A 21,867-nucleotide genomic window follows, 5' to 3' on the forward strand; every position below is an offset into this window, starting at 1 on the left:
TTCTTTTGTTGTTTACCAATGATATGATTAATTATGTATGTGTGAAGTATTTGAATTTCACTATTTGGCACCGTGATTATGAATCGTAGCTTGCGGATATCATAACATTGGTATGTCTGTTAAAGAGTACAAAGTTAGCAATCGTTAGCCACTTCTCAGCAGTCATTCCTGTGTCGCATCATGAGCCCTTCACAATAAAAGTTTTCACAGACGCCGCCACTCGAAATAATTTCCGGGCAGGTAGACACGTCAAACACTAGTTTCCTGCCTTCCACCAACCAATGAGGCTTCTGTATCGTATTTCTGATTGGTTCAATCACATGTCAATCAAATTGACCGGAAAAGGCGGATTGTGTTGTGCTACATGGCGAAAACGTCAAACTACAACGTTTAACATTTCATGTAAATATAACGAATTAATGTTTTATTTCTTTATTTTCTTTGATTAGTGGGGAAAGTAGTTATTTACACACACGTTGAGGATTCTGAACTACAAAACGAGGATGACAGGAACGACACGTTCTCATTCAAATGTTAGTTACTATATAAAATGTCTTCAAATATAAACATATTATCTGTAGCGACTACATTTTCATACAACTCTTTGAAGGGAATAATGTAAATATATAACAGCCATTATTGTTTACGTACAATTGTCAGCTTTTTAACAATGTTAAGCTGCAATGATGATTTACATCCACAAGAGGGCGCCAGTCGATCATCATCGAGTCTTTCGAATGATAACAGGTGACACAATGCGCAATTCATTATGAAATTGTTTAATTTGCTTAATAATATTTTTACATAATTGTAACTTTGTCTTGTATATAAATAAAATACATCTCTATTGTATATATCTGTGTTTACATTGCCATGGTCCACGCTATGTTACGTATATTGGTGACGTTAACTTTACGCTTTATTTCACTTCATCCAACCCGGCTGTTTAGTTTTATCATTTTTTTTATTTACTAATTCATTTCTAGTAAATAGAAATGAAATTCATTTCTAGTAAATAGAAATGAATTAGTGGGGGAGTCGTGGCAGGAAAAAAGTGTGGCCCGTACGGGGATCGAACCCGCGACCTTGGCGTTATTAGCACCACGCTCTAACCAACTGAGCTAACCGGCCAGTGTGGTCTGTCGAAGAAGTATATTCATATATATACCCACAAATGAATAGAATTGCCGCCATGTTAACTGAAGTGCTGTCAACGGTAATATGCTAACTGTTATCATGGTGACATCTAGCATGGTAGCGCTAAGCATGATGTGTATGTTTATACTTGCGAAAAGGCCGATTTACAGTCACATGCTTGCACTTATCAAGATAATACGAAGCGCGGATGTATGTTTATGGCAACAAGAATGGATAACATCTTAACTGTTATCAATGTAGCACCTTCCATATTAGTATATATGTAAGTTTAAACCTACAAAAATGACTTCAAATGCTAGCATGCCAACTGTTGGAATGCTATCAGGGCTAGTTAATGCTAACTTTCTACTTGTTAGCTTATACCTGCATAAAGACAAAAATGGTAACATGGTAACTTAAGCATGCTAGCAATTCCGACACGTTAACTCTTATCAATCTAGCACCGAGCATGATAGTGCTAAGTATCCATGTAAGTTTACACCTACAAAAAAGGCTAAACGTCTAGCATGCTAACTGTTGGAATGCTATCAAGGCTAGTATGCTAACTGTTAACATGCTGGCACCTTGCTTGATAGTGTTACACACGTATGTATGGAAATTTAAAACTACAAAAAATGCTAACTTTCTACCAGTTAGCTTATAGAGAGATAGTGCTAAGTAGGCCATGTGTGTGATTTTATAGCAACGAAAATGGATGAAATGCTGACATGCTAACTGTTAGCAAGCTATCTCTAAATATCTATGAAAGTTCTGACCGAGAAAAAAAATAATGGCAAAGATGCTGTTAACATGCTAACACCTAGCATGCTAGCGCTGAGCATCCATGTAAGTTTACAGCTGCGGCGAAAACGCTGGCACGCAGGCAATGCTTCGGCGCTGACTGTTGGCATGCTAACACCTGGCGAGATAGTGCTAGCTAGCCATGTAAGGCTGGAACGCTTGGTGAGATGAGCACCACGCCCCCCCCCTCGCCACCCCTTGTCCCTCGATATGTCGGCTCCGGCCCTGCACATACGCCGCAATGCTACAGCTTGTCATGCCGTGTGACACGCGTGTGTTTTGACAGTGGACAAAGACACACAAGATACGAATCCACGCTACAATGCAAACATTGGGGTCACATGACCTTAGGGCACACACACAAACACACACACACACACACACACACACATACACAGAAATACACACAAAGTAGGCCAGTGCAGCCAAAGGCTTGTGTGAAAGCTTCATGTCAACAATGACGTCAGCTGATGATGATGATGATGAAGCTTGAGAGGCAGACTTTATTCCTGGAAAATGACTAATAATTTTTTTTAATTTTGCTGTTTTTTTTTAAATTTTCTAAATATTTCATATTTCAACAGTTTTTGTACATTTTCTTCTTGTCGTGTTTTGACTTTATACCCGTCACGTCAGAGCCCTAACCTTTGACCCCTGACCCACATTCTCACATCAGACCTTCACCTCTCAGCTCCGCCTCTCATTGGCCCGGGAGAAGGCCTCGTGCACGCGCTCTCGTCCTCGCGCCAGGCCCGGTGTTTCCAGGAGAGTCTCGCGCACACACACACACACACACACATAAGCCCCGCCCGCCGATCACGTCCCGCCGTAGCGAGCGAGCGCGCACGTCTCACCCAATCTGTGCCGGGCGTGCCCGCCGGTGGAATGCGCGCCCCCGCGGAGCCCCATCCCTCCTCCCTCCCCCCTCCCTTCACTGCAGCTTGCATCCCGGCCGCTTTACGGGCAGCGCCGATGTTCGCTGATTAAAATGTAAAATGTAGATATTTCACCTTCACTTTATGCACTTTTTCTCCGGGGGGGGTGGGGGGGTTCCTTCAGGATGTATGGAGCACTTTGAGCATCTTCCGTGACGCCGCTGTTCGCGTGGAACAAGTGCATCCGTGCAATGGGACAACTATTGCGGATTATTGTGGATGCTTTAGGAGTCCTTTGAAGGCCACTTGGCGGCTTTTTGCTTTTTTTTTTTTTTTTTAAAATGCATTTCTCACGGCCTTGATTCGTTGGATTCATGCAAAAAATTGTCCATGTAGCGCAAAAAAGGGCAGAAAGAGGCGCAGAGTGTTTGCGGGTCACCAGGCTTACATAAGCACCGAGCGTCATGTATGCGGGACGCAAGAGGAGAAAACCCGTCCAGAGAGCGTAAGTCCTATTTCGTTTTTTTAATTTTTTTTGTTTGCCTAAAAATGTCTGCAGCAGCTGATGTCATTTTCTATGCGAAATGTGCAAAAAGTGCGGCATTTATTTATTAATGTGCTACCATCATTTTTTTAAAATGTGCATCTTTGCCATTGGGATCGAAAAAAGTCAATTCCCGGGTGAAAGGGGACATTTATCGAGGAGGAAACTCGGTTTGCGGTCGCCGGTGACGGCAGGCCGAGGATCGCTGGAGGCCTGCTGCCGTGACCTTCACCACAAACCTCCCTTAGCGTATACCGGATGTAGAGACGCAAGGGGAAATCTATTTCTCTTATTTCCTTCTCGTTGTTATTTGTTGATTGTTATTTAGTCGCGTTCTTCTCGTTGTGGGTAAACAGTGGCCCTAACGATGCAAATAATCTCGCAGATTAACGGATGGAAGGGATTGCGGGATTTCAGGGAGGCGTTTTCAGACTCAAACGCAACAAGAAATGAATGAAAGTGTCATTTGAATCGATAAAGCCAAGATGTCCATCAAAATATTTACATTTCTCACAGAGTTAGTCTCGTTTCATCTCGTTTTATATCGTTTTATGTGGAAAAAAACGAAAAGAAAAAAAAAAGAAAAATGGCGGCGTTTAAATGTTGTTTTCCTTTCTGGGTGTAAATGTTTTTCCGGTGAAGGATCGCGCTTCAGCGAACACGTGACGACAAAGATAAAGGGCAGCAGAGCAGGTCAAGCACGCCGACATCCATCACCCACGCAGGATAAACACGTCCTGACCCCCCACCCCCACCCCACCCACCCATATCTGACCACATGTGCAATAATATCAGCTACACTGTAGACCTGGATTTCATATTTCATATCTACCTATTTCTTATCTATATATCAATATATTAAATGTATTCCATTTGGAGAAATAGGTGACAGGAAAGGTTTGAATGTTCCAAAAATCAAGTCCAAATATTCCAGGGATAAAGTCATCAATAATTATTAATTATTATATAAATAATATCAATTAGAAAATTGATAAAACAGCAAAAATGTGTGTGTGTGTGGGGGGGGGGGTTACCATAGTTACTAGAATAAATGTGTAATTTACCAGAATAATAGTGTCATAAAAAGAAACATCATGTTGTTATTTTTGGAAGATGTTGTGGAGGTTGGGCAAAAAGTCAAAAATGAGGAAAAATTAAGAAAAAGTACACAGATGATTTACTTATTCACCATGCCCCCCCCCCCCCCAAGAAAGCTTGACTATTCATGTCTATTGATATCTAAATGAAGCCAGGATGTTGATTTTCCGCTTATAGTTCCTGGGCCTCTAATCTAAAAAAAATGGATACCAATATTTTATTGTAAATATACTTCTATATGTAATGTGAATGTAGAATTATTTTGAAATAATTATAAAAATTACATTATATAATTACATATTATTGTATATTATAATTATAAAAACAAATACTCGAAAAATCATTTTTTTAAGTTTTTAAATTAACCAAAAAGGTTTATGTTTGTGCTTGTAATTTAGTCGTATTGATAATACTATGGATATCAATATTTTATTGTAAATATACTTCTATACTTAATATGAATATAGAATTATTTAAAAATAATTATAAAAATTATATCATATAATTATATATTATAATTATAAAATACCAATAATAGAAAAATCATTTTTTAAAGTATTTAAATTAACCAAAAAGGTTTATGTTTGTGCTTGTAATTTAGTCGTATTGATAATACTATGGATATCAATATTTTATTGTAAATATACTTCTATACTTAATATGAATATAGAATTATTTAAAAATAATTATAAAAATTATATCATATAATTATATATTATAATTATAAAATACCAATAATAGAAAAATCATTTTTTAAAGTATTTAAATTAACCAAAAAGGTTTATGTTTGTGCTTGTAATTTAGTCGTATTGATAATACTATGGATATCAATATTTTATTGTAAATATACTTCTATACTTAATATGAATATAGAATTATTTAAGAATAATTATAAAAAATATATCATATAATTATATATTATAATTATAAAATACCAATAATAGAAAAATCATTTTTTAAAGTATTTAAATTAACCAAAAAGGTTTATGTTTGTGCTTGTAATTTAGTCGTATTGATAATACTATGGATATCAATATTTTATTGTAAATATACTTCTATACTTAATATGAATATAGAATTATTTAAAAATAATTATAAAAATTATATCATATAATTATATATTATAATTATAAAATACCAATAATGGGAAAAATCATTTTTAAGTATTTAAATGGACCAAAAAGGTTTATGTTTGTGCTTGTAGTTTCATCGAAGCTGACAAAAATAATCAGATGGAATGATGTAACGCAGGGGTCCCCAACCGCCAGGCCGGGGACCGGTACCGGTCCGTGGCACATTTACTACCGGGCCGCACAGAAAAATAATTTATTAACGACTGACCGTCTCCCATCACACCGAGATGGGACCATTGCTGTTAGCCCCGTCGTGTTATTTTATATTTGTCCGTGTCTTGGTTTCGGTCCGTGTCTTGGTTTTGGTGGTCCCGTCAAAGCGGAAGTCAAGTATCCTACAACAGCGAGTCTGAACGGACCCAAAAGTTTTTCTCTGGTCCGGCAGGGTGAAACAGCCGCCGGCCGAGGGGGCCAAGTCCAACCCGTCCAAGCGGCACCGGGACCGTCTCAACGGGGAGCTGGAGCGCTTGGCCGGCCTCCTGCCGTTCCCCGAGGAGGTCACGGCCAGCCTGGACAAACTCTCCATCCTCCGCCTGAGCGTCAGCTACCTGCGAGCCAAGAACTTCTTCTCCGGTACGTACTTGAGACCAGCTTGTTGGCGGACCGAGTCAGAGGACTCGGGAAAAAGACAAGACTTTGGTTCAAGACCACTCCAGTAGGTGGCCGATACCAAGTCCTGGCCTAACTCGTTTGCTGCCTAAATGGGACAGTCAGCTAGAGAAACTAAAACTAGCATCTGTACACTGAAGATTAGCATCAAAGTCTAAAAACTAGCATCTATATACTGACAATTAGCATCTATAGTCTGGAAAACTAGCATCTATAGACTGACAATTAGCATTTATAGTCTGAAAACTAGCATCTATAGACTAACAAGTTAGCATCTATAGTCTGAAAAACAGTTAGCATCTACCACAACTAGCATCTACAGACTGACAATTGGTGTCTCCCACCTGAAAACCAGCATCTATGGACCAACAATTAGCATCTATAGCCTGAAAACTAGCATCTATAGACTAACAATTAGCATCTACCACAACTAGCATCTACAGACTGACAATTGGCGTCTCCCACCTGAAAACCAGCATCTATGGACCAATAATTAGCTTCTATAGCCTGAAAACTAGCATCTATAGACTAACAATTAGCACCTATAGCCTGAAAACTAGCATCTATAGACTAACAATTAGCATCTAGTATCTGAAAACTAGCATCTCTAGACTGACAATTAGCATCTACCACCTGAAAACTAGCATCTCTAGACTGACAATTAGCATCTATCGCCTGAAACTAGCACTTTAGATTGACGATTAGCATCCAAGACTAGAAACTAGCATCTGTAGACTGAAAATGAGCATCTAAGTATAAAAAATAGCACGTGTAGACTGAAAAGTAGCATATATAGTCTAAAAGCTAGCATGTATTGATTATCAACTAGTATGTATAGCTAAAAAACTAGCATGTATGGATTACAAACTAGTATTTATAGCTAAAAACTAGCATGTATGGATTACAAACTAGTATTTATAGCTAAAAACTAGCATGTATTGATTATCAACTAGTATGTATAGTCTAAAAACTAGCATGTATGGATTACAAACTAGTATTTATAGCTAAAAACTAGCATGTATGGATTACAAACTAGTATTTATAGCTAAAAACTAGCATGTATTGATTATCAACTAGTATTTATAGCTAAAAACTAGCATGTATGGATTACAAACTAGTATTTATAGCTAAAAACTAGCATGTATTGATTATAAACTAGTATGTATAGTCTAAAAACTAGCAAGTATTGATTACAAACTAGCATGTATAGGCTACAAGCATGCATGTATGGCTTGCTAACTAGTATTTATAGGCTAAAAACTAGCATTTACAAATGAAAAACTACAATTTTTATTGACAAAAAGTGGTCCTTTTTGACAAGAAAAATAGCATCTATGCCAAAGAAGGTATCTTTAGTCTTAAACTGGCATCCATAGACTAAAAAGTAGCTTTACTACAAATGTGTGTATTTAGACTGAAAACTAGCATCTATACTTGCATCTTTAGAGGGAAAACTACAGACTAAAAAAGAGTATTTTCAGACCAAACACTGGCATCTTTAGACTAAAAGGTTGCATTTGTAAGAACTAGTCTAGAGGACTAGTATCCTTAGACAAAAGACTGGCATGGAGACTAAGAAACTAGTACTTATGGGCTAAGAAGTACCACAATCAGAGGTTGAAAACTAGCATCTATTGACTAAGAACTAGAATGAGCATACTTCTAAACTGGAATCTACGGATGAAAAAGGGTTTTCTGTGCGGCTTGAACGAACCCAAACGGAGCTGGACCCAAAGGTTTCTGCCATTTCATTTGAAGGACTAACGGGGGTCACCTAGTCCACCAGAGCCTTTTGGTACTGAGTCGGAATCAACGACGACGACGCTAGGTTTGTTTGCCAGCGCCTTATCTTGAGGATGGCGTAGCGCGGCGCGGCGTGGCGGAGGTCCCTCCTCCAACCCGAAGGCGGCGTACGATTGGATTTCCCGGCAGCGATCTCCCGGGGAGAGAAGCTGCTGCAATGCGGCCGTCAGCCGCTCTTGAGGGATGAATAATTCATGGGAACTTTGACGTTTAAAGAATTCATGACGCGGAGGCAGAGCGCTGTTTGTTTAAGGCGACGGACGGGCGGGCGGGGTGGGGCCACGGCGATGGCGATGGCGATGGCGATGGCGGCGCCGAGTGCATGCGTGTGTTTGACGTAGAGACGTGTCCAAACAGAAACATGTCCTCCACCAGGTCTGAGGGTTTGGCTCGTGAATATTTCACGAGCGACCAGGAGGGGCGGCGTTCCTTCGTCTTTTTCTATTTCCGCCCTCCAATAACACGCGGATGCTCTCAGACCCGGCACGCTCAATTATTCATTCCGGATTGTTTGGCGCCGATGGGTCAAAGTGTCTTGGAAGACAATCAGACAGGTCCCCTCGTCTGACCGTATTAGCTGGACTACCCAGCATACCTTGGGGGCGCCAAGTTGCCGCGTGCTTATCTTGAGTCACGTCTTCGGACGGTCTCAGATCCGAGTCCTCTGGTCCGACTACGGTCCGCCAATCATTCCCAACAAGTAGCAGGTAGCAACGCTAATATCGGCTCTACAGCCCGTATACGTCTTTCTGGCTCTCGGGATTGGCGTGTCGTCATAGGGCACATAGGGTACAACTAGGGTACAACCAGGGTAAAGTTACGGTACAACTAGGATACAACAACTGGGGTACAACAACTGGGGTACAACGAGGTTACAATTAGGGTACAACTAGGATACAACCAGGATACAACCAGGGTACAGTTACAGTACAACTAGGGTACAACAACTGGGGTACAACTAGGGTACAACTAGGGTACAACAACTGGGGTACAACTAGGGTACAATTAAGGTACAACTAGGGTACAACCAGGGTACAGTCACGGTACAACTAGGGTACAACAACTGGGGTACAATTAGGGTACAATTAGGGTACAACTAGGATACAACCAGGGTACAGTCACGGTACAACTAGGGTACAACAACTGGGGTACAATTAGGGTACAACTAGGGTACAACTAGGGTTCAATTAGGGTACAAATAGGATACGAACATGGTACAGTCATGGTACAACTAGGGTACAACAACTAGGGTACAACAACTGGGGTACAACTAGGGTACAACTTGGGTACAATTAGGGTACAACTAGGGCACAGCTAGGGCACAACTAGGGCACATAGGACCGTATTAGCTGGACTACCCAGCATACCTTGGGGGCGCTAAGTTGCCACGTGCTTATCTTGAGTCACGTCTTCTAACGGTCTCAAATCCGAGTCCTCTGGTCCAACTATGGCCCACCAATTATTCCCAACAAGGTGACGATATTTGGGAATAAAATAGAGAAGAGAGAGTCGGAAAAGTAAAACAAAAACTGTTGTTATTTTATGAGAATAAATTCCAAATATTATTTATAATATTATTATGATAATATAATATCATTTTTTGGTAGCATGGAGCTGAAATAATTAAAGAAAGCCTCGGTGATGACTCTATTATCCAACCCGGCAGCCATCTTGGCGGTTGTCAGGCGCTGTAATGGCTGAGGGTGGGGGGGCTTAAACACCATTACGCCATGCAAGACCCCCCCCCCCCCCCTCACCCTACCCCGCCCCACCCCCCACCCCGCTCTCGTCTCCACAGCTGTTGTCTGCCGTTTGGACGGCGAACTGTCAGATGCGTCGGCCCCGTTGGAGACGTTTGGTTTGATGCTTATTCCAGGCTCGTGTGCGCTGGTGTGCGTTTGTGTGTTGGTGTGCGTTTGTTGTGCGTCGGTGTGCGCTCCCGACTGCCGAGCGACACCAGCGGCGGGATTAGGATTACGGAGGAACAAAGACAGGAGCCTCCAGAAGACGGTCAAAGTCCATTTGCTGACTAATGTGCGGCGTTATCCCGCCCGACAGATGGCTGGGACGTTTGTCAGGGTTGGCGCTCCGCCCGGCGTCCCCGTCCTCGCGACTTGTGGCGCCGGCGCGCGTCTGCGTGGAGATACGTAGTACAAGTACAACGTAGTAGTATAATAATACGTAGAAGTACAAGGTCCAGATTTCACCTGCCTTCCGTCTGCCTTTTCCTGCTCCTCGTGGGATTTTTCCACCACCGCGACTCCTCAGAGGTCTTGATGAGATCCAGGATGACATATCTAAGCCAATAAGGGCTTTCCTGGCTTTCCCAGAACCCCCCCACCCCACCCCCTTGTCTTAAAACCACAGTCACATGACCACAGCAGCGTAACTATTATTCTTCCTGGTGCACGCTGTGTTCCCTGAACTGCTCCTAGCAGGCGCTAACAGGCCAGGATGCTAAGAACTAAACGCTAAAGTGTAAAAGTAAGACTTGGGTCGGGATTTGAACGTTTCTACTCAGGTGGCAACGCTAACATCAGGAGGAAGGACATTCCACAGCCCAAAAGGCTCTACAGCACGCATACGTCTGTATGGCTCTTGGGATTGGCAGAAGACCGGCGTGTTGTCAGCGTAAATGTCTGGACGTAACTAGGGTACAATTAGGGTACAATTAGGGTATAACTAGGGTACAACCAGGGTACAGTTACAGTACAACTAGGATACAACAACTAGGGTACAACGAGGATACAACAACTAGGGTACAACAACTGGGGTACATCTAGGGTACAACTAGGGTACAGTTACAGTACAACTAGGATACAACAACTAGGGTACAACTAGGATACAACAACTAGGGTACAACAACTGGGGTACAACAACTGGGGTACAACAAGGGTACAGTTACAGTACAACTAGGATACAACAACTAGGGTACAACAACTGGGGTACAACAACTGGGGTACAACAAGGGTACAGTTACAGTACAACTAGGATACAACAACTAGGGTACAACAACTGGGGTACAACAACTGGGGTACAACAAGGGTACAGTTACAGTACAACTAGGATACAACAACTAGGATACAACAACTAGGGTACAACAACTGGGGTACAACAACTGGGGTACAACAAGGGTACAGTTACAGTACAACTAGGATACAACAACTAGGGTACAACAACTGGGGTACAACAATTGGGGTACAACAACTGGGGTACAACTAGGGTACAGTTACAGTACAACTAGGATACAACAACTAGGGTACAACTAGGATACAACAACTAGGGTACAACAACTAGGGTACAACAACTAGGGTACAACAACTGGGGTACAACAACTGGGGTACAACTAGGGTACAGTTACGGTACAACAACCAGGGTACAGTTACGGTACAACTAGGGCACAACAACTAGGGTACAACTAGGGTACAGTTAGGGTACAACTAGGGTACAATTAGGGCACAACTTGGGTACAACTTGGGTACAGTTACGGTACAACTAGGGTCCAACAGGGTACAACTAAGGTATAACTAGGGTACAATTAGGGTGTAACTATGGTACAACTTGGGTACAACTAGGGCACAACTAGGGCACAATTAGGGTACGACTGGGGTACAATTAGGGTACGACTGGGGTACAATTAGGGTACAACTAGGGTCCATCTACGGTACAACTACAGTACAATTAGGGCACAACTAGGGTACAACTACAGTACAATTAGGGCACAACTAGGATACAACTCGGGCACAACTAGGGTACAAGTAGGGTACAAGTAGGGTACAACTAGGGTACAAGTAGGGTACAACTAGGGTACAACTAGGGTACAACTAGGTCAACCAGATAGGAAGGTGTCATATTGTAGTCAGATTGTATTCTTTAGTCATCATTAATAGAATTTAGTTTAGTTTCAGGAAAATATCAGTTTACATTACACAGTAATGAGTGTTACAATATATTTATACAAGTATATATATATATATATATATATATATGCAAAATGTTGAGAATTTATTATTAAGTGATTTTTTTTTACACAATAATGCTCAAAAAAAGTACAAAAAACTGCAATAGTTGAGTGGTGATACCAGGCGGCGGTACTGTTTTGGTTCCCGGGTGAAAGATGGCGGCCATATGCATAATTAACATCCTTCCATACGCTGGAAGAGCAACGGCAGCAGCCATCAAACGCGTGGCATTAATAGAGCAGCACTAACCGCGCATACATGCCGCTGGATGGAGGCACACGTATGTAGGCATGAATTATGCACAACGTCATCTCAAGCATCGGGCCGCGCGGTGGGGAGTGGCTAATTCTAGTGATAACGAGGCCAACTGAACAGAGGCCACACGTTTACTCGGAATTCTACCCGACGTGTCCAAGTACTGTCATGTCATGGAATCATGTGGCGTTGGGGTTGGATGGGGACATTTCTTTACAACAATGTATACTTAGCTCAATGCTATGTTTTTTTTTTTTACATAAAACGGATGAAGTAATGAAGTAAAACACAAATATTATGCATTCAGAATTAAGACACTGAAATAATTGTACATATGTAATAGTATTCTACTGGTCACTAGGTCTTATTTCCTCCTACAATATTGGCTAATATGAGTGTAAAGGTGACTGTAGGGGTGTTATATTATGTCTGGAGGGCTCTAATCATGTCACGCCAATTCTAAATGAAATCACAGCAGTAGATAGGTAGCAGTAATTTTAGTAGTAGTAGTAGTAGTAGGCTCGAGCCTATCCCAGCTGTCTTTGGGCGAGAGGCAGGTTCATGTAACAAATGTAATTGATGTAATTGATGTAATTGATGTAGTAGTAGTAGTAATAGTAGTAGTAGTAGTAGTAATTGATGTAATGGATGTAATTGACTTCTTGGAAGGCGTGTCCCATCACATCTGGTATTTAGAAAGAGAAGAGTCAAATATGGTGGTGGTAGTGTGATGGTCCGGGGCTGTTATTCTTAGTTATTCTTGGTTATCTCCATAGTAGTAGTAGTAGTAGTAGTAGTAATTGATGTAATTGATATAATTGATGTAATTGACTTCTTGGAAGGCGTGTGGTATTTAGAAAGAGAAGAGTCAAATATGGTGGTGGTAGTGTGATGGTCCGGGGCTGTTATTCTTAGTTATTCTTGGTTATCTCCATAGTAGTAGTAGTAGTAATTGATGTAATGGATGTAATTGATGTAATTGACTTCTTGGAAGGCGTGTCCCATCACATCTGGTATTTAGAAAGAGAAGAGTCAAATATGGTGGTGGTAGTGTGATGGTCTAGGGCTGTTATTCTTAGTTATTCTTGGTTATCTCCATAGTAGTAGTAGTAATTGATGTAATGGATGTAATTGACTTCTTGAAAGGCGTGTCCCATCACATCTGGTATTTAGAAAGAGAAGAGTCAAATATGGTGGTGGTAGTGTGATGGTCTGGGGCTGTTATTCTAAGTTATTCTTGGTTATCTCCATAGTAGTAGTAGTAGTAGTAGTAGTAGTAGTAGTAGTAGTAATTGTTGTAATGGACGGAGTTTGCTTACATAAGGCGGTTGCTGTGACTGCCGTTTGTTTTTGTGCGTGAAGCCTCCCCCACACATGATCAGCATCCCTTCCTAACGCCCCCCCCCCCCTTCTCCACATAGACTGGTAGGGTTTAACCCCCTTTTAACCCCCTCCTCCCCGTCCACGGCCAGGAATGCGGCCACCGTAGGAGAGAACCCGGTAATCAGCGCCGACTCCGCCCAAATCCCATCACCTCCCCTCATAAGCAAATATGCAAGCATGTGACGGAGGAAAACCTCCAGAGACACGAAAGCAGCGGCGGGTGCGTGCCCGTGTTCATGTGTGTTGCATGCATCCGTGTGGGGGGCGGGGGCGGGGGTGGGGGCGGCGCTACGTGTGCATCGCGTGTTCGCTCTCTGCAGTGTTCAGGGGGTGAAGGAGTTGAAACGTTCTATATTTACTCGCTGCCATTCACACTCTGCTAGAATAATTAGCGCACAAACACACGGAGAGGCTTTCACCCCCCCAACCCCCCCATGTTGAGAAATTGTTGCTTCCTGTGCACATTGTTCTATTATTTCTATCCATTTTCTTGCATGGTAGCATACGTAGCATATATAGCATACGTAGCATTTGTAGCATATATAGCATAAGCATATGTGAGGTCTTCTCAGCTGAAGGCAGCTTAACCGCGTTTAGTTTGGACTCTGGGAACAGCCAGTAATCCCAAATCAGCCGACCTGAGAGGCCTGCAAGGTTTCGTAATGGATCAGGAGATCCCTGAAGTATTCCAGAACCTAAAAGGGGGTCAGCGTTTGGGTGGGATTTGCACCCAGACCCGACCATGAAGAGTGGAAGTAGGAATCCTAATTTATAACTAGAATGTTTTAGTAGTTAGAGCTTAAAAAACCTGGTTAAAGTCCTCTAGACTTAAAATAACACCCCTATAGTCACTTTTGCATTCCTATTATTCAATTTTTTTATTTTTTATTATTCAATTATTCTATTATTCAAGTTCACAGCACCTCCCTGTGGGAGAAGCTAAGTCCTTGCCACCGCCTCCACGACGGCACTGCAGGGATTCGAACCCAGGATCTCTTTAACCAACTAAGCCACAGCACCAGATCTGGATCTGGGTCCCTGAGACATTGAAAATAAATGTGAATGAGATTCCTGCTTAAAGCGGCAGCAGGTCACGTCTACACAAGAAGGGGGGGAATGGGAGGGGGGGGGGGGGGGGGGCTCTGTCCTGTGGCCTACATTCTCAACTCTGGCCAGCCTCCACAGCCCCACCGCGCAACACACAGATTTAGTTTTCATTTTGGCGCCCCTCCCTGCATGTCAGCCACTGGGTTTACTGGGTGCTGCAGTTGGGTACGTGATTCTCTGGAAGACCCCATAGACCGGGGGGGGGGGGGGTCCAGACCTCCCCAGACAAACTGAAGGCTTGTCTCGTCATCTTGATGGTCCCCAGACCAGAAGTTGAACTTCTTGGAAGGCGTGTGGTATTTAGAAAGAGAAGAGTCAAATATGGTGGTGGTAGTGTGGTGGCCTGGGGCTGTTATTCTTAGTTATTCTTGGTTATCTCCATAATAGTAGTAGTAGTAGTAGTACTAGTAGTAATTGATGTAATGGATGTAATTGACTTCTCGGAAGGCGTGTCCCATCACATCTGGTATTTAGAACGAGAAGAGTCAAATATGGTGATGGTAGTGTGATGGTCTGGGGCTGTTATTCTTAGTTATTCTTGGTTATCTCCATAGTAGTAGTAGTAGTAGTAGTAATAGTAGTAATTGATGTAATTGCTGTAATTGACTTCTTGGAAGGCGTGTCCCATCACATCTGGTATTTAGAAAGAGAAGAGTCAAATATAGTGGTGGTAGTGTGATGGTCTGCGGCTGTTATTCTTAGTTATTCTTGGTTATCTCCATAGTAGTAGTAGTAGTAATGGATGTAATGGATGTAATTAATGTAATTGACTTCTTGGAAGGCGTGTCCCATCACATCTGGTATTTAGAAAGAGAAGAGTCAAATATGGTGGTGGTAGTGTGATGGTCTGGGGCTGTTATTCTTAGTTATTCTTGGTTATCTCCATAGTAGTAGTAGTAGTAATTGATGTAATAGATGTAATTGATGTAATTGACTTCTTGGAAGGCGTGTCCCATCACATCTGGTATTTAGAAAGAGAAGAGTCAAATATGGTGGTGGTAGTGTGGTGGTCTGGTGCTGTTATTCTTAGTTATTCTTGCTTATCTCCATAGTAGTATTAGTAGTAGTAGTTACATGATCTGACAAGTTTTTATTCCGGGCCCAGAACCCGCCTGAGCCCTGATTGGTGCCGTGCTAAGAATAACAGCGCAGTCATCCCACTCAGTCGGTGACTGTCGGTGTTCATCTGGGCCCCGCCCCCTTTTATCAGGCTTAATACGGGCGGGTCAATGCCGTCCCAAAATAGCAGCGTTACATGATGGAGAGCTCTGCTATTGTTATGTCATGTGACCCGACAGCGGCGTAAACAAACGAGCGAACGCCTCGGCGTGCTGCGTAGCGCATCATATTTTAGCGTTTAAGCGTAATGAGCTTGTCCGTCATGCTAACGGTGACCCGAATCCCCGCGGCTGAAAATAAATCCCTCGTGACCGGCGGGTGAAAGTGGCGCCGTCTTTTTGCCTCGTCGTCGTTCAGCATCGCAACAACTCCAAACCTTTTGAGGCGGCTTGTGAGTTTCTGTTCTCCGGCGGCGGTGGCGCTCTGGGACGTTGCCAAGACGACATGTCGGGATTGGGAAGGGAATTGAAACGGCACAAGCCCAGAACATCCCCGCTAATCCCGTTGTAAATAGCATGATGCCACAAATTGAAAGTGGGCAAATATTTGATAAATATTCGCGCTTGCTTGGATGCTGGGGAGGTTTTTTTTTGGGGGGGGGGGGGGGGGGGGGCTCCAAAAAGCCGCCTGGAGGCTGCACAGGCATGCCCATATTCCACATGGAGACCCTGCAAAACACGGTTCCTTGATGTAACGCCCACTTTAAAATCTTTTAAAATAATAATAATAAGTAAGAAACGTATTATTATTATAATAAAAATTAGAGATTTTAAAATAAATATTATTTTTAAATATTTTAAAATAATAATAAGTAAGAAACGTATTATTATTATTATAATAATAATTAGAGAAGATTTTAAAATAAATATTTTTAAATATTTTAAAATAATAAGTAAGAAACATATTATTATTATAATAATAATTAGAGAAGATTTTAAAATAATTATTATTTTTAAATATTTTAAAATAATAATAAGTAAGCAACGTATTATAATAATAATAATAATAATAATAATAATAATAATAATAATTAGAGAAGATTTTAAAATAATATTATTTAAAAATATTTTAAAATAATAATAATAAGTAAAAACTTATTATTTTATAATGATAATAAGAGAAGATTTAAAAACAATAATATTATTTTAAAATCTTTTAAAATAATATTAATAAGGAAGAAACTTATTATTATTATTATTTTAAAAGATTTTAAACTAGTAAGATTATGATTTCATCATATAACTTTATCCCCAATCTAACTTTTGCTTGTTTCACATAATATGACCACTTAAAAGAAAACAACATATTTGTCTTTAATATTTGAATTTTTCCTCATAATATTACAAATTTATTCTCATAAAATTATATATTTTTTCAGTATTTTGTTTTTATTTTTGTAAAATTCCTGTTGATTTTGCTGTTGTTGTTTTTAGCAGCCATTTTACTTTCAGTCTCAGTCGTTTTAGTCACACTACTAGTCCGGCGGGTGTTCAACCTGCGGCCCACCGGGCAATTCCAACGTTCTTTTTTTGGAAATTGTAGACGGCAACATGGCTTGCAGTGTCGTTGTGGCACGTTTGAGTCGGCAAAATCGTCACATGCAATCTGTAGCTTGTACAAAAACACGGCCTGACACGTCAGAATGATTCCAAACACCTCATAGATTCCTGCCACAAGGCATGCTGGGTAGCTTGTGGTACTCTTTCTACCAATATTTTGAGGTAAACAGAGAAGTAAACAAGGATGAGGTAACATACTCTTGATATCCAATCTTGTATTGTTCACTCTTCATATTGTTGTTGCCGGACTACCCAGCATGCCTTGCGGGCATTTGGAAATAACAATTTTAAGTTAGTTACGTGTTGTGTTTACCGCAAGTTGTTGTTTATCACCAACATGGTAGTTATTTACATGAGGAATTAACTGTGTTTTTTGTTTTGTTGCACCGTGAGCAAGGATGTCGTTCTGTTTCTTTGGCTTTCCGGGTCCGGGTTGCGGGGGCAGTCAACATCACCCTGGACATTTAATGATCCTAATGTCATTTTATTTTAAAAAAAGGCTCCTGCAGGCGGCTGCAGTATGACGAGCTGTCAGATTTTCAGGGTCACGGCTCATCTGTCAGCTTTCATTCGTCAACCAGTCGGAGCATCCCGTACTTCCTGTTTCACAACGGTGCACTTTTTACGCTTTCAGCCTTTCATCCATATGGATACTGGCGTTGCGTTCTTTTTTATAGGAACATTTGCTTTGGTTAGAGTACGCTTTGGTTTGAGTCGGAGCTTCTGGAACGGACCGCGATATTTCCTAATCCTAATCCGTCGTTAGGACCGGACTACGAGGATACACGCCTTCACCCAACATCTCTAAAAATGAGGCGTTGTTGGAGCAGAGCCGTACAAGCTAGTAGCGAATATGGAGCACCCGTGTCAGCTTGTTTACATCAAACGATTCATTATTCATGTTCATACGCGCCCCCCCCCCCCCCCCCCCCATCCCCCCACGGAAACGGAGTGTAGTGAAACAATGAAGGACGTATACAAGGATGTATTCATGCACACCCGCCCGCACGCTGTAAGAAGGCAGACGGACATGTTACAAGCGTTATTTTCACTGGGCCTGATGAGGTTTTGTTTTTAGCTATTTCACGTCTTTGTGCAACATAGCATGCCCCCCCCCCACGGCGCCGCAACCCGGAAGTTGTGAGCAATTGAAATCACATGTTTTGAGTGTCTTTGTAGTAAATTCTATTTCCACGTCCAGAATTCCCCAGTGTCCTTGAACACATCATCATGTGAACAGCCCTGGTTCCAGTTGGAGGATTACGGAGGTGTTCATCCTGATTTTTGGTCATTTGGGGGTTTAATTTAATTTAATTTAATTTAATGAAAGTTGAACTTCTTGGAAGGCATGTGGTATTTAGAAAGAGAAGAGTCAAATATGGTGGTGGTAGTGTGGTGGTCTGGGGCTGTTATTCTTAGTTATTCTTGGTTATCTCCATAGAAGTAGTAGTAGTAGTAGTAGTAGTAGTAGTAATAATTGAAGTAATTGATGTAATTGACTTCTTGGAAGGCGTGTCCCATCACATCTGGTATTTAGAAAGAGAAGAGTCAAATATGGTGGTGGTAGTGTGATGGTCTGGGGCTGTTATTCTTAGTTATTCTTGGTTATCTCCATAGTAGTAGTAGTAGTAGTAGTAGTAGTAATAATTGAAGTAATGGATGTAATTGATTTCTTGGAAGGCGTGTCCCATCACATTTGGTATTTTGAAAGAAAAGAGTCAAATATGGTGGTGGTAGTGTGATGGTCTGGGGCTGTTATTCTTAGTTATTCTTGGTTATCTCCATAGTAGTATTAGTAGTAGTAGTTAGGCCACTTAGTAGTTAGGCAACAGTAATTTGTATTAATTTAATTGAATTTAATTTAATTGATTTTTAAAGTTGAACTTAAGTTGAAAGTTGCCTTTCTATTCGCTGAAAACTAGTGTAGCTATATATAGAGTTCTAAGGAAGTACTGCTGAGTGTCCACATGGGTACCTAGGTCCGCCGGCAGGACTCTAAGTGTCTTATGTTGTTTTTGAAAATAAAACGGCCAACTGAATACAGCCATCCTGACTGCCGTTATTCAGACGCCGCTTAAGTCACTTCAATCAGATGAAAGAAGAAGTCAACTCACCCTGAAGTTGTGTAACAATAGTCAAGAGTTCACAACTAGGGATGTTCCGATCAGGATTTCATCCTGCTGATTCCGATACCAGTCGTCCGTGAGTGAACTTGGCCGATATTGATATCCATCACATGAAGTGATGGTCCATTTTTCAATGTTTTTAAGTGGGAGGCGTAGCTTGCTCGGGCTAGGTGGGTCTGCCAAAAGGCCCTGGAGGGATGTCCAGATTCTGGTCGCCTACGAAAACCGAGGTGTACCAAAACCGAGGTTCCACTGCGGTGGAGTCATGTCATGTAAGGTCACTCGTGGCTTTCCACGCGTATTCCTTGTTATCTCCGTGGCCATTATGCTAAAATAAGCGCATTTGGGAATGCCAAGATGTTCTATGCAGTTGACTGGAAAGGCCGGCGGGTGACTGCCGCAGTGCTATTATGCCCACATGTATGTTATGGCAGCGGGGAATGTAAATTTTTCATTGCGTACACTTGTGCCCACTGAAGCTTGCTAACCAGATCTGCTCTTTGTCCTCCTCTGGCCATCCAAGAGGCTTTGTGTTGGCCCACTTTAAGACCGGGATTAAGCTACCTGAGTTTTATCATGTGTCGGCTAAACCAACAATAACACGCAGCATGAAAACATCATGTTTTTTATTTTTATTTTATTTTATTTTATTTTATTTTATTTTATTTTATTTTATTTTATTTTATTTTATTTTAATTTAATTTAATTTAATTTAATTTAATTTAATTTAATTTAATTTAATTTAATTTTATTTTATTTTATTTATTTTTTTGCAAACATGTTAATTCAATAATATTATTATGCGAGGAGACACAACAAAATATTTTAACTTAGAGAGACTTACATTGACGCCCTTTAACATCAAGGTTCGGGAATCAGATGTGGATCCATCCGTCCATCCATCCGTCCATCCATCCATAGTGTCCCGGGGGTGCTGGAGCCTATCCCAGCTGACGAGAGGCGGAGTACACCCTCTTTCTTTGGAATTCTTTCCATCCGCAATCCTTATCTGAGATACAAACACACGTCTTTCTGTTTTCTGTGTGTTATAAAGATATAAAAACAGATAAAAAAAGAGGCAGCTAAGTATACACGCCATGGGAATAGGTGGACCTATTCCTTCTGACAAAACCTCCACAAAGCACCAACACCGCTCCATTTACAAATACGGTAATAATACCACAGTATTATTTACAGTATTACTACGGAAAAAGTAATTCATTGAAAAAAATTGCCAAAAAGATGCTGGAGCCACAAGCAACATTTTGAAATAATCAAGGACGTGAAACCACAAAGACGAGATGACACCATGTCGTTCTCGGCCCATGCTGTGCTAGCAAGAAGAATCTTGCTAGCTAACACGGCGGCTAACGACAAGAGTGTCGGATTAAGTGGCATTCAGTCGTCAGCAGCCAGTCTCATTTGGGAATCAGGTCAAGGGGTGTCCGACCAAAGCCCTGTCCCGTGTGAAGGTCCGACCCCCGTGTGAAGGTCCGAGCCCCGTGTCGCACCGAGTCCGTACGCCAGGCCGGCACGCCCACGCGCCTTGTTAACCTCCTTCGGGGCAACAAAAGATCCGACCCAGAACCCAGTCACCCAATCATGTCGTACGTCACCCCCCCGGGTCAGAGGTCATCACGGGTCACGGGACGGTGCTCCCGCAGGGTCGGACATGAATGTGCTTGACCACCGCTCGGGTTCTCGTGTCTGACAACGTGGAGACCTCATGAGCGGACATGTTGCTTCTGACTGATTCCTTTCAATCCATCATTCTCAACCTGGGAACCGCGACCCCAAAGTGTGACGGGGTGTCTTCTGTAAATACTCCTGCAGGTGGCGACAACGCCCTTATTTGGAAGACTTTGGGTTACTTTCACTATTGTCCCAATCAATCAACAATTGAGTGCATCCCATAATCAGTTCCCAGTTCCACATGTCCAAAAGGAGTAGGAAGAAGCAAAGCTTATTAAATCCTACCCCTCCATCTGGTACTTTTACAATCACTAACTGTTACATTTGTTCACTTCCTGCTTTCCTAATATAGTTTAAGTGTTTAAATTTTTTTTAATTTATTTTATTAATTTTATTTTTTTAAACTTTTAAAATTAATATAATAATAATAGTAATATAAATATAAATATTATTATAAATATTTTCATGTAAAACAACCATTTTTTGTGTTGATGTTGCAGCATAGTCGTTTAGATATTTTGGCTAAATATAGAATATGGCTACATTTGTGTCAAAGTAAAAGTTATGCCTGAAATGTGTCTGCTTTTTTCCGTTTTTTAGTTGGGAACTGATATTTTACTCAAACTTACGTACGGTCTACTGTTGATTGCTAAATAAGAGAAAA

General features: G+C 41.4%; 1 protein-coding gene, 1 long non-coding RNA gene and 1 other non-coding gene across 3 annotated transcripts in view; 1 reads left to right on the forward strand and 2 right to left on the reverse strand.

The window, feature by feature from the left end:
• Positions 1 to 21,867, reverse strand: part of LOC131136298 (uncharacterized) — a 42,671-nt gene that overhangs the window by 2,640 nt on the left and 18,164 nt on the right. Inside the window, exon 3 of the long non-coding RNA XR_009131724.1 lies at positions 20,356 to 20,520. This is a non-coding gene — a long non-coding RNA (uncharacterized LOC131136298). The remainder of the gene's footprint in view (positions 1 to 20,355; positions 20,521 to 21,867) is intronic.
• On the reverse strand, positions 1,058 to 1,131 carry trnai-aau (transfer RNA isoleucine (anticodon AAU)). The gene has a single exon. It is a non-coding gene; the product is annotated as a tRNA-Ile (tRNA).
• LOC131136295 (aryl hydrocarbon receptor-like) overlaps positions 2,916 to 21,867 on the forward strand; it is a 34,337-nt gene continuing 15,385 nt past the window's right edge. The window contains exons 1-2 of the mRNA XM_058082984.1: positions 2,916 to 3,318; positions 5,974 to 6,161. Of these exons, the coding sequence (XP_057938967.1) occupies positions 3,278 to 3,318; positions 5,974 to 6,161 (229 nt within the window). The 5' untranslated portion in view covers positions 2,916 to 3,277. The remainder of the gene's footprint in view (positions 3,319 to 5,973; positions 6,162 to 21,867) is intronic.

Source organism: Doryrhamphus excisus, chromosome 9, assembly GCF_030265055.1.
Source record: "Doryrhamphus excisus isolate RoL2022-K1 chromosome 9, RoL_Dexc_1.0, whole genome shotgun sequence".
Taxonomy (NCBI): domain Eukaryota; kingdom Metazoa; phylum Chordata; class Actinopteri; order Syngnathiformes; family Syngnathidae; genus Doryrhamphus; species Doryrhamphus excisus.